The sequence below is a fragment of the Phocoena sinus genome, chromosome 12 (genome assembly GCF_008692025.1).
Source record: "Phocoena sinus isolate mPhoSin1 chromosome 12, mPhoSin1.pri, whole genome shotgun sequence".
Taxonomy (NCBI): Eukaryota; Metazoa; Chordata; class Mammalia; order Artiodactyla; family Phocoenidae; genus Phocoena; species Phocoena sinus.
The window spans coordinates 15,148,878-15,162,449 of NC_045774.1; the positions used below are offsets into that span (position 1 = coordinate 15,148,878).

General features: G+C 40.3%; 1 protein-coding gene across 5 annotated transcripts in view; it reads right to left on the reverse strand.

Moving 5' to 3' along the window:
- Positions 1-13,572, reverse strand: part of PLEKHG1 (pleckstrin homology and RhoGEF domain containing G1) — a 237,122-nt gene that overhangs the window by 48,028 nt on the left and 175,522 nt on the right. For all 5 annotated transcript variants that reach the window (XM_032650792.1, XM_032650793.1, XM_032650791.1 and 2 more), the window contains one exon: positions 11,140-11,240. In XM_032650792.1, coding sequence (XP_032506683.1) covers positions 11,140-11,240 — 101 coding nt within the window. The remainder of the gene's footprint in view (positions 1-11,139; positions 11,241-13,572) is intronic.

Consider the following 13,572-nt stretch of genomic DNA (forward strand, 5'->3'; position numbering starts at 1 on the left):
CTGGACCAGTGTTTTCCATTACTGGAGGATGGAGTGCCCTGGATATAGGTTTTGTATCCAGGTCTTTCAATATAAATCCTCTTTCTGAGCACAGAAGAATTTTGAGCAGAATCCGTCATGTTACTTCTCAAGGCTTAATAGAAATACTCCTTGACAATATTTAACTCCCTGTGTTCTCTATGTTACACTCATCAAGCTACCCTTTGAGCTTTAATTTCATCTCCAGATTGAATCTCCTGGTAGGAGGGAGTGTCTCAGGGGACCCACCCAGGCTCTAGTACGGCTCACCTATAAGTGAACGGCCTTCATTGCTCAACAACCTGAGCTGGGAGGAAGCCCAGATGCCTTCCAGTCCTACCCCTTAATTTTAAGGTGAGAAAACCATGACTCATAAAAGGGAGGTGGCTTACCTTAGGTCATACAGCTACTAATTAATGGCAGAGCTGGGGTTAGTATCAGGGCTTTTGAATCCCAGTCCCACACTCTATGATAAACACATCTATTGAAAGGTTTGTTTCCTGATTGACTCAAGAAAGCTGAGGGCTAGACTCTGCATCACAGTGTCTTCAGCCTCATACTGCCTACCTGGAAGGCCTTGTGTGAATCATTTGGTCCGCTTTCCTTTACAACCCTTTTCTAAAATAATAGAAACAGCGAGGAGGAAGTAGTTGGATTTCTTTCAAGCTCTGTCATCAGAGCCATCATCCTGATACAGTTGGCCAACCACCCTGTTTGTTCTCCATTCAACATAGTAATTACTGAAAGCCTTGTGTGTCAGGCACTGCTATAGGCACTGAGGTGATGGGGTAAAGAACATGGACAAAGGCTCTGTCCTGTGGTGTTCTGATCAGGAGCGATAAGTGTTAATAACTGAAGAAATAAACAACACAATATCAAACAAAAGACAACAAATGTTGGCAAGGATGTGAGGAATTGGAACTCTTGTACACTGTTGATAGGAATGCAAAATGGTGCAGCCACTATGGAAAGCAGTATGGAGGTTCTTCAAAAAATTAAAAGTAGAACTACCATATGATCCAGCAATCCAACTTTGGGGTATTTATCTGCAAAAATTGAAATCAAAATCTTGAAGAGATATCAGCACTACCATGTTCATTGCAGAATTATTCACAATAGCTGAAATGTGGATATCACCTAAATGTCCGTGAATGGATAAAGATGAATAAATAAAGAAAATGTGGTGTATATATATATATATATATATATATACATATACAATGAAATATTATTTAGCCTTAAAAAAGAAGAAATTCTGCGACAACATGGAAGAACCCTGACATTATGCTAAGTGAAATAATCCAGTCACAGAAGGACAAATGGTACATGATTCCACTTATGTGAGAAATCTAAAATAGTCACACTCATAGAATCAGACAGTAGAATGGTGGTTAGCAGGGGTTGGGGGTAAGAGTAAATGAAGGAGCGGCTAATTAACAGGCATAAAGTTTCAGCTAAACAGGTTGAACCTGCTGTACCACATTGTAGCTCAGTTAACAATAACGTATTGAACACTTAAAAATTTAAGAGCATAGATCTCATGTTAAGTGCTCTTATTATAATAACATACAATTTTAAAAAAAGAAACGAAATGAGATTTCGTTCTTTTACCAATAGAAACTTACACACCATAGTACAATATTGCTTAATAAGAATGTTTATGTGAAAAAACAGTAAAGTATTGGTTTTACTGAAAAACAAGAGAAACCCAACAGAATAAGATATTGTACTGTGTTAGGAAGGAAATAAAGAGGACAATGTGGTAGAGAGCAACTGAGGCTGGGTGGTGGTGGAGGAGCATTGAGGCAGTCATGGAATGTTCTCTGAGGAGGTGATATCTGAGTTTGGGGAAGGTTGGAAGAGAAAGTCATTTAAGAAATTGATAGTGAGTCTAAGGACAGAATGAACATGGTGTGTTCTTATGTGAGGTGTAGAAAGGAAGCCACTGGCTGGTGTTTGGTGAACAACGGGGAGTGTGGGAGATACGGAAGACGACTAAACATAAAATAATACATCACGTACTATGGGAACTCAGATGGGGCCATGAAATGTGGGAGATCAGGGACTCCATAAAGACTAGAAACAGACTGTCATTCTAGAGTTACAGCCTAATGGGGTGGGGACTAGGTTTCTCATTGCATCAGTGTAACTAATGAACAACTTTACAAGTACAGTAGAAGGAAGGAGTGACTCACAGATTGTGTTTTGTACTCAAAGCTAAAATTAGAATCATTCTACCTTCAGGTCTGGGGTATTTTCCCTTTTCCCAGAGCAACTGTTCCAAATATCTCCTCCTTTTTGAGTAGGATTATGAAAAAGAAAATGATTTCTTACTTGAGTTCAAGTCCCTTGTTTGGATGGGCAGTTAGAGGAAACACAGTTCTCTCTTACAGAACATATTCCAGGTAAGACTTTCTCTGACCGCTGATGTGGACTTGAAGTCAGGAATTGTAATACGACCTTGAAGATTCTATTGCCTTACACTGAGCCAGATTCAGGAAAAGGGCCTCTCCCCTTCCAGTGTGTGATAGACTCTAAGCACCACTTCCTTTTCCCACCCACCCAACTAGGCCAGTTGGCATTTTAACTTGTTTGCATCCAGAGGCACACATGCATGAGGGAATAGAAAATGGGGTGAGGTTAATAGTACCAAATGCTCCGTTAATTTCACTGATACATTAGCACTGGTCTTGAAAAGTCTACAAGAAGAAAGCCTGCAGGTAAAAATATATTTCTACCATTGTGCAGTTGTTGAAGACGTTTTGGTGGTGTGAGAAGGCATTAAAAGAAATGATAACTGCCCCCACCTTTCCCTGCCTTATTGTTGTATGTATCCCATGATTTGCTCTCTAAATTACATTTCAAAGGAGAAAAGAAGCATGGCCCAAATAATGTTTCTCTCTTAAGACATAAGTTACTTGCTCTGTGATGCTTTTACTAGCCCCTCAGACAAAATTAATTGCTTGTTCTCAGCGTTCTCAAAGCATTTTGTTCATTCCCTGATTATATGACTTGTTGCCTCTGCTACACAATGATGTCATTCATCTTTATACTACTAGACTTAGCCCAGTGTTTTAAACACAGTAGTGACTCAACATAGGTATACTGAATAAAGAGAAAGGGTTGAAGGAAAAAGGAAAATTTTACTCTCATCTTTTGAGGAAGGAAGAGAGCTTATGATTTTAACTTGCTAAAAAATAATTTAAAAACAGAACTCCAGTACAGAGGAATGGTCTCTGCTTCCTCACTCTTCATCATTAAAGAAAGATTCAAATTACTGTTTAGATAACTCTTCTATATTCCAAGAGAGGGATGCTGTGTAAAAACAATTGACATCTCTTCTTTCATATGCAGTTAAAAAAAAAAAAACAAGTTTTGGGAGTTTAGGGGCAAGTTAAAATGGGGAAAGTGGTTTCTTGGACAAAGCTTGTTTCCTGACCGTTTGGGAATTTCTTCCAGACACCAATCCAGAGTCTTAAATTTCCAGGCTGTTAAAGGGATTATGAGAGAAAGATTTGGCTATAAAAAGGAAAGCAAAAATGAAATCTCAACTGTATTCCAAAACAGTTCACGTTGGAAGATTTTGTGAAATAACAATTTGAATCTAGTAATATGCCAAAACCGAACAAAGACAGTACAAGGGGGACTTCTCTGGTGGTGCAGCGATTAAGAGTCTGCCTGCCAATGCAGGGAACACAGGTTCAAGCCCTGGTCCGGGAAGATCCCACATGCCGTGGAGCAACTAAGTCCATGTGCCACAACTACTGAGTCTGTGCTCTAGAGCCCATGAGCCACAACTACTGAGCCCGTATGCCACAGCTATTGAAGCCCGTATGCCTAGAGCCCACGCTCCGCAACAAGAGAAGCCACCGCAATGAGAAGCCTGTGCACCGCAACGAAGAGTAGCCCCCGCTCAGTGCAACTAGAGGAAGCCTGCATGCAGCAACGAAGACCCAATGCAGCCAAAAATAAATAAATAAATAAATTTAATTTAAAAACAGATAACATTAAAATAAGAAAAGTATCTTAAAAAAAAGACAGTACAAGGAAAGAAATTATACACTACTGTCATTTATGAACATACATTAAAAAGTTCTTAAAAAAATACAAATCAAACTCATTATGCATAAATACATGAAACATTATAGCCAGGTAGGGTTTATTCTAGTAGTGTATATATGATTCAAATCAGAAGGCCTATTAATATAATTTGCCACATTATGAATAGGAGAAAAATCATATGCTAATTTTCTTACAGGATGATTATGTATTCAATAAAATTCAATTTTCATTCACACTAAAATCTTAGCAAAATAGAAAGAAGTGTCTATCTAAGTCTTGGAACAAACATCATACTTAATGGTAAACAGTTAAAGCATTCCTGCTAATGTCAGAAAAAAGATAAGAATGCCAACATCTAATCAACATTGTATGGAAAGACTTACCCAAAGCAGTAAGACAAGAAAAAAACATAAGGGGTAGAAGAACTGTAAAGGAAGACAAAAAAGTCTCCTTATTTTCAGACACTACTGTCTACACAGAAAATCCAAAAGGATCTATAAACCATTAATAGAACTGATGGGACAGTTTAGAAAGTTAGTTGGATATAGTATCAACATATAAAAGTTAAAAGCATTCTTACATGACAATAATGGCTAATTTAAAAATAGAAGAATTACTCTAGTCAAAAATAACATAAAAAAGAATAAATTTTTAAAAGTCACACGTATGAATGTGATGGAGAAACTATAAAACATGATTATAGGGCATTTTAGAAAAGCTTGATTGATGAGATATTTTTACAGATAGGATGACAATATTGCGAAGATGTCGATTCTGCCAAAATTAATCTAAAAATTAAATCGAATTCCAATAAAAGTCCCAACAGAGTTTTTCATGGAACTTGACAAACTAATGCAAAAAAAAAAAAAAAAATCGGGGCTTCCCTGGTGGCACAGTTGTTGAGAGTCCGCCTGCCAATGCAGGGGACATGGGTTCGTGCCCCGGTCCGGGAAGATCCCACACGCCGTGGAGCAGCTGGGCCCGTGAGCCATGGCCACTGAGCCTGCACGTCTGGAGCCTGTGCTCCACAATAGGAGAGGCCACAACAGTGAGAGGCCCGTGTACCGCAAAAACAAAAAAACAAAAAAAACAAAACAAAACAAAAATCACTTGGCAGTGCAAAGAGCTAAGAAATGCTAGGCCATTGTTGAAGAAGAGCAATGTGGATTTAATAATTAAGACAATGTGGTATGGAGTAAAGATGGACAAAGAGACCAACAATACAAAACACAGAGCCCAGAAACAGGACCATACATACACATAAACTTCACCTAGGAGGAATGTGGAACTACAAATCGGCATATAAAGGATGTACTTTTCAGCCTACGGTGGTGGGACTATCAGCTAGCCATATGAAAATAAGGATTTGGATTTCCTACCACAAACCATACTTGCATCAATTTTAGTTAGATTAAGGACATAAGTGAAAAGCAAAATTTTAAGACCTTTAGGAAAAATATAGAGTATATTTATGAACTGAGAGTAGGAGGTAATCTTTTAAACAAACACAAAATCCACATACTATAAATATTATATTTACTTAGAGTAGTCAAACTTATGAATTTTAAAGAAACCATAATTAAAGTTAAAAGACAAGTCTCATACTAAGGGAGGATTACAACTCACATAATCCACAACAATCTCCAGGGAGAATTCATCAAGAACTCCTATACAACCCTAAGAAAAAGAAACATCCTGGGACTTCCCTGGTGGTGCAGTGATTAAGACTCCTCACTCCCAATGCAGGGGGCCTGGGTTCTGTCCCTAGTCAGGGAACTAGATCCCACATGCATGCCGCAACTAAGCGTTCACATGCCACAACTAAGGAGCCCACCTGCCGCAACTAAGTGCAACCAAATAAATAAATAGGTATAGGTACTTAAAAAAAGAAAAGAAAAAGAAACATCCTTACAGAAAAATGATCAATGGGTATAAACCAGAAATTCACAGAAGAAATCAAAGTGGCCAAAAAAACAAGAAAAGAGGCTTAGTCTTAACTGCAATTGGCAAAATGCAAGGTAATGTATCCCCCAATGGAATATTATATCACAGTTAAAATAAGCAAAGTAGAGCTATAAATCTCAAAGGCAACGTTGAGTGAAAAATACTCCTAAAAGGTTGACACGATTTGTGCCATGTTTGAAATAAGTTAAAGCATGCTATGTATTTTATTTTTTTTAATTTTTATTTATTTATTTTTGGCTGTGCTGGGTCTTCATTGCTATGTGTGGGCTTTCTCTAGTTGCAGCGAGCGGGGGCCACTCTTTCTTGCAGTGCATGGGCTTCTCGTTGCGGTGGCTTCTCTTGTTGCGGAACACGGGCTCTAGGTGCACGGGCTTCAGTAGTTGTGGCACGTGGGCTCAGTAGTTGTGGCTCACAGGCTCTAGAGCGCAGGCTCAGTAGTTGTGGCACATGGGCTTAGTTGCTCCACGGCATGTGGGATCTTCCCGGACCAGGGATCAAACCCATGTCCCCTGCACTGGCAGGTGGATTCTTAGCCACTGAGCCATCAGGGAAGCCCTGTATTTTAAATAAGTACTTACATACATAGTCATGGCAACAAAGATCATACTTGGGAATGAAACACCAAGTCTTGGATAGCAGTTATAGTTATAGTGGTATTTTGAGCCAGATTGTACTGGCTTTTCTGAGCCAGTTCTGTACATCTCTTCCTAATTCCATGTTCAGTGATGTCTTCTTAGGAGCTTTAATCTGCAGTGATGGGTGTGTTTACACCAGAGAAACTGGCAAACACTATAAATCCCAGCTTCCCCCTCCCTTGTCCTCACCCTGGAGAACTGGTACACCAGCACATCACTGTGCCATTCTCCACAGAGCGGGATGCAATTGGGAGGGGTATATCAGGGGACTCAGCATTATTTGTAATGCCTTTATGCTTTCAAGAATTTCTAAAGCAGGGACTTCCCTGGTGACACAGTGGTTAAGAATCCGCCTGCCAATGCAGGGGGTATGGGTTCGATCCCTGGTCCAGGAAGATCCCACATGATGCGCAGCAACTAAGCCCGTGTGCCACGACTACTGAGCCTGTGCTCTAGAGTCCACGAGCCACAACTACTGAGCCCACGTGCCACAACTACTGAAGCCTGCGTGCTGTGCCTAGAGCCCGTGCTCTGCAACAAGTGAAGCCGCTGCAAAGAAAAGCCCACACACCACAAGGAAGAGTAGCCCCTGCTCGCCGCAACTAGAGAAAGCCCATGCATAGCAATGAAGACCCAAAGCAGCCATAAATAAATAAAGTAAAAAAAAAAAGAATTTCTAAAGCAAATATGGCACAAAGGAAGGCCTTGATAGAGTGAGGGTGCTCCATGGGTGTTTATCATAGTACTCTATGCTTTCCTGTATTTTGGGAATATTTCCTAAAAAACAAAATCTAATCAGCTGAATTTTCCAGGCCAAAATAAACCCATTTTCTTTTTGCCCTCTTTAATTTTAGAGTTTTAAATCTTGCTTAGTTGGGCACAATAGTATTATATTATGTTGAGAAACCCGGACCTGAACTAATAACAGAAACTTTAAAATTATTTCAAGCCTTAACCATAGATTTGCCAGATAGCTGTATCTTTGAAATCAACTGAAGTAAGGTATAGAATAGAGGATTCATAAGAGGCATTAACATAAAAAGTCATATCAATACTCTTATTTAATCAAGTATAATAGCAAAGACACTTGAGCTCTAAATTTAGAGTCCAGATTTAAGAGAAAGGAAATAAAAGTGAATAGGGACAAAACAGTACAGACAATTCAACTGTAAAAGTTAAACAGGAAGATGTTCTTGAAAAGAATTAAAAAACAGTAAGAATACCAGTTGAGATTTGACAAAACCAGGTGTGTTCAAAGTAGGCTGGGTTGGATTTCTAGCTCTATGTCCTTGAGCAATGGACTTTCTACACTGATTCCTGTGTCTAATCAATGTGTATATATTTTTGCATCTTATCTACCTCAGAGCTGTTAAGAGGATTAAATGAGACAATGCACGTTCAGGATATATAAAAATGCGATCTACAAAAGGGACAGGCATGAACACGGTCACATGAATTGTGTCACTACACTGATGCCACATATATCATCATCCTGACTCAGGTTTATTCTAGTCACCTCTGACTTCCTCATTCAGAGAACACCAAAGAGAGAAGAGAACAGAGAGAGAAGCAACTCAGGCATATAAAGATCTTCCCAGTCTTCCAGCTTTTGCAGCCAAGGTCCCTTTTGGTTGACATCAGGGGCTACTTCAGTCTTATCTTCCTTTAAATTAGGAAACACATGAAGATGTAAACGCCGGGGAGTAGAAACCCTTTCCTGGACTATGGCATAAACCAAGACCTGAAACGCAGGGCTCTACCCTGGCAGGAGGGCATGCCACTTGATGCCTGGGGTTTGCAGTCAGAGAAGCCCAGACTTGCATAAAGTTATAACGCACATAGAGCTGCATGGCCTCGGGCAAGAAGCAAGCCCTAGAGAAGCAGTCATTACAGTCGACTTACAGCCAAACCACCAGAAGGCTTACGCCAGGGGCTCCCAGCATCTAGGCCTTGTTCCTCTTCCCGGGTTACTGTGCCATTGGTGGGATCTGGGCGGAGAAGCCACTCAGGGGCTCCTGGATTTTTAACCTCAGCGACTGCTAAATGGAAGCCTGCTCGTTACTTGTTAACATACCAGCATGTTACTAATGGACACACAGACTCTAAATTCCCCAAATTCATTTTTTTTTGTTTTTTGGCTTTACCACGTGGCTTGTGGGATCTTAGTTCCCCAACCAGGGATGAAACCCGGGCCCTTGGCAGTGAGGGCGCGGAGTCCTAACCACTGGACTGCCAGGGAATTCCCCCTGTTTCAATTTTTTAATGCCCTTTCTCTATTTTCTTATTATTGTGTTTATTTTATCTAGACAGTGTTTCTCAACCATGGCTGCACATTACAAACATCTGAGGACCTTTTACAAAATCCTGATGCCGTGGTCCCACCCTAGACCTAGAAGTTCTAATCAGAAATTCTAGGAGTAGCAGTCATCATATTAAAAACAAAAAACAAAAAAAAACCCCCACACAGACACACACACACACACACACACACACACACACACACACACACACACACGATCCTTCCCAGATGATTCCAGTGTGCAGCCTGGGTTGAGAACCACTATCTTGGAACGTGCAAATTGGTTTTCAAAGTCTACTGAGTCAGATGAAAAGAGGTGTTGCAACACTGACCTTTTTCATATCCCAGGCTTTCAAAATTAAGGGATGAGTTGATGTAATTCAAACATGTCTCCCAGAGGCCAGGCTTGGGCTAGGTGTTAGGAATCCACATGGATGTTAGGGATGGCAAAGGAGATGTGGATCCTACCCTCAAGGAGCTCACATACACCAGCTTCAGTGCGCAAAGAGGGGAAGGATTTATAATTTGCGCTATGGTTGAGTCACCCAGTGATAGGGCATTGTAGAACTTTATAAGGGGATTTTACTCTAATAAGATCGATGTCATCATCACTGGTTAACATTGTGCTGTTTACTCTGGCATTGAGTGAGGCACATGAAGTACGTCAGCTCACTGAAGCTTCACAATAACCATGAGGTAGATATTCCTATTGTTTCCACTTGTTTCTTTATTCCACAAAAGTTTGGAGGGTCCCAGGAGCCAGACTCTGCTTAAGGCACTTGGGTAGTAACAAAACTGTTAGATCCCTGCCCTCAGGGAGCGTTCTGTGTGTGGGGGTGGGGAGGAAGGAAACAACAGACATAAAAGTCAATCACAGAGTATGTTAGAAATTGCTAAATGCCAGGAGAAAAAGAAAAAGTAAGCAGGTAAGGTGTGTGCTTGGGTGCCGGGTTAACATCATTGAAATGAGAGGAAGTTTTGAGCAAAGACTTGAAATGAGGGAGTTAGGTACATTCTACAGATCTTTCTCGAATTATGATGGGGTTATGCCCCAATAAACCCACTGTAGGTTGAAAATGTCATAACTTGGAAATGCATTAAAATGCACTTAATCTACCAAACACGAAAGCTGAGCTTCGCCCACCCTAAATGTGTTCAGAACACTTACATTAGCCTACAGTTGGGCAAAATCATTGAACACGGAGCCTCTTTTATACTGAAGTGCTGAATATCTCATGCAATTTACCGAATACTGTATTGAAAGTAAAAAACAAAATGGTTGTAAGTGTATTGGTTGTTTACCCTCGTGATGGCGTGCCTGACCGGAAGCTGCAGCTCACTGCCCGGGAAAAAAATCAAAATTCAAAATTTGAAGTACAGTTTCTACCGAACACGTCTTGCTTTCACACCATCGCACAGTCAGTCAAATCATGAGGTGAACCATCATAAGTCGGGGACCATCTGTACTCTGTTTAAAGTTCCCCAAAGAACATATACATGGCTCAGCTGGCATGCAAACCCAGAGATGTTGCTAACCAGTCTATGCTCTTTACCTGCCTACTACCTGGTCTTCCAAGAAGTACCACGATACATTATAAGAACTGATTCGCCTGGCCCATCCCCTTCGGCTCCCTGTCTGCCTTGTTTACTATGATACTTTTCTAAGCCCACTGCCTGCTACACAGCAGGTACTCAATACATGTTTGAAGTAAGCATTGTAAATTTTAACTATTAATGAATATGAATTAATATCTGTTATGATTAAAGTATTTATTGTGTGTTTACTCCCTCCCGCCCATTCCCTAGGCAGAAGAAAATGTTTAGAAAATCCAGCGGAGGTGGGGTTGCTGGAGACCAAGCCAGCATATATTTTTGGATGCCCTGTTCATGCTCTATTGCGGAAGAAAGATGCCTCTGCTCTGTCAGGGTGAATAGGTCTCTTCTCTGAGCCAGGAGGATGGAGTGGGATGGGATTTTGGATAAATGTGAGACTCATATACAAACAAGGATGTTTCCAGGTAGAAGATTTCATGGCATGATAGGCCACAAAAATCTATGAAGTCAAATCAGGGATTTCAAGTAAGTTTTCTTAGGCCACATTCATTTGAGAAAAATTCGTAATGTTCTTATGTGAGAACCATCTTTTGAGGATTAGCTTACCTATTAAAGTGGTAGATATCCTGTATGTTTCCAAAAAGGGCTGATCTTTCTTCCGCCCCCAGAGGAAGTTTCGTTTGGTCCCTGATGCACTCAAGGTAATCCTGTGGAATCAATGAGAAGAATGTCTTAAACACTCCTGTCCTTTTTCAAGTCACCTTTAGTTATGCATGAGGAATCTCTCATATCTGTTACAAGTAATTATTATACTAACGTGCTCATTAACTCTACCGTGAGGAGGCAGAATCTCTCTTTTATTAATAATGAAATACTTCCCTACTTATAGAACAGGGAGTTTGAGCAAGGAGAAAGAGTGTATGTACATGGACATACCTACGCCCAAAATGTACTAGTGCTTCCCTAGATGCATAATATAATGACCACAGTTACTGATAGAGTCAGAGTTTTGGCATACAACATTGCCTGCTGTCTCCTTGACTGATTTATGTGATAAAAAGAGACTTTAAAATTCATACAGTGGGAAACCAGAAATAAAAATTCTGAAATTTGGGAATTCCCTGGCAGTCCAGTGGTTAGGACGCAGCACTTTCATTGCCATGGCCCGGGTTCAATCCCTGGTCACGGAACTAAAATCCTACAAGCCATGTGGTATAGCAAAAAAAAAATTCTGAAATGTGATACAGTTGTTTTAAACATAACCTTTTAAGTCAGAAAGCTATCAGCTGCTAAAGTCTAGAACTAAATTATCCTCAAATACCAGATTATTAAAAAAAACTTTTTAAAATAAAATAAGCATGTCACTCACTTATGCTATCCAATAGGCCATGTTAAGAAGCCACAGTCAGCTTGAAAGGATTTTATATATTTTAACATGGAAACAGCTCCCCATGGAGCTAACGTGGTCTCAGACCCACAGTGGGTTAAATGGACGTGGCTTAGAAGCTATTTGAACTGCTGAGAGAGGGGAAATCTGCTCTCCACGCTGTGTGCTGAGTCCATAACTGAGTGTCCCCCTTCCCCCAGCCAGGCTTGAAAAGAGAACTCTGTAGGAGGCAAGAAAACAATAAAGAAAAAAGTGAAAACAGCTGAAATAACGTAAAATCAAAAATAAATACAGTTCTCCACCCTGGGCTGAACAATGCACTATGGCTCTCCACCAAACGTCACCCAGGGTTCTGCAGCACTGGGGAAGTCACCCTGGGAAAAGTCAGCCAGACCGTGAAAATCCCAGCACTCAACCACATTCCGATGGCCAATCGCAAACACAATACTGTTTAAGCGCAACTAGTGAAACGAGAAGCTGAAATGTAAGAAGCATCAGATAATTGTTGCTTTTGTCTTTTAATAAGCCACAGCCACCCTCTCATGCCCTTCATGTTCCTCAAATGAAAAACAGGCCAGGCTTCGTCAGGAACTGTCTCCGTAGCATGGTTCACAGACTGCGTCATGTAACTTACCATTCCGGTTCTTTATTGCTAAAATCATGGTCATGCAGGAACCAATGTTCATAAGCCTTTTTATGTTTTAACAAGGTTGGTGGTAACATCTTTTCTTCTTCAGAAAGTGGTCATCTCAATAAGAAATTAGACTCCCAAGGTTTAAGTGTAATTGTCATTAAAAACCCACAAGAGCAAGACCCAGCCTCCTTACTTTTATGAGCGGAACCGTCATAAGGAGCTTATGGATCTGTATAGGCTGTAGAGATAACGCCCAAATAAGAAATGCTAAAGAAGGCTAGAATTGAAGAGTGCATTTTGAACAAGTATAAATCTAACTTAGGCTTCCTCAAAAAAAAAAAATGTATTCCTTGATAGTTTCATAAAATTACACGTGGCACAAAGAGATGGGCTAATATTTATCTGCATTGAATGCTTATATTTGATAGTTGTTTAATACTTTGATCAACATTTTAAAAGGACACGTCACATACAAAATTAAGAAGGTAAAACAAAGGTTATAGGTGAATACGAAATCGAAAAGTGAAACAGAAAGATATTGGCAGGCGTGACCCACACCGAACAGCAGTGTGAAGATCGGGACGTAGATGACACATACATTCCAGATTCACCTGGCCAGCCACAATGGGGTTTAAGGAGAAAAGGAAGAATCCTTTTTCTCACTTCAAATGCAAAGCTGGTTCATTTTGCAGAAACCTGATACTAAATTCTTCATGTCATGGAAAGACTGAGTTAAGGGGGTTGAAGAATTTCATCTGGGGTGAGACACAAAGAACCATGGCCCACTTCCAACAGAGGATGGCCCATCTCCAAATGAGTTTCAAAACCCCAGAGTCCGTGGTAGAGGAACTAGATTTTAAACGCTGCTTGTTTTCTGAAATCGTTGAGAAAATAGATCGTTAGGAGTCCAGATTTTTGCAGGCCACTCTAGAAACCAGATCAAAGCCATATGGCCACAACGTGTTCCCCCACTGATCATAATTAAGTCTTTTAAATATGATACTTTAACCCTAAACCA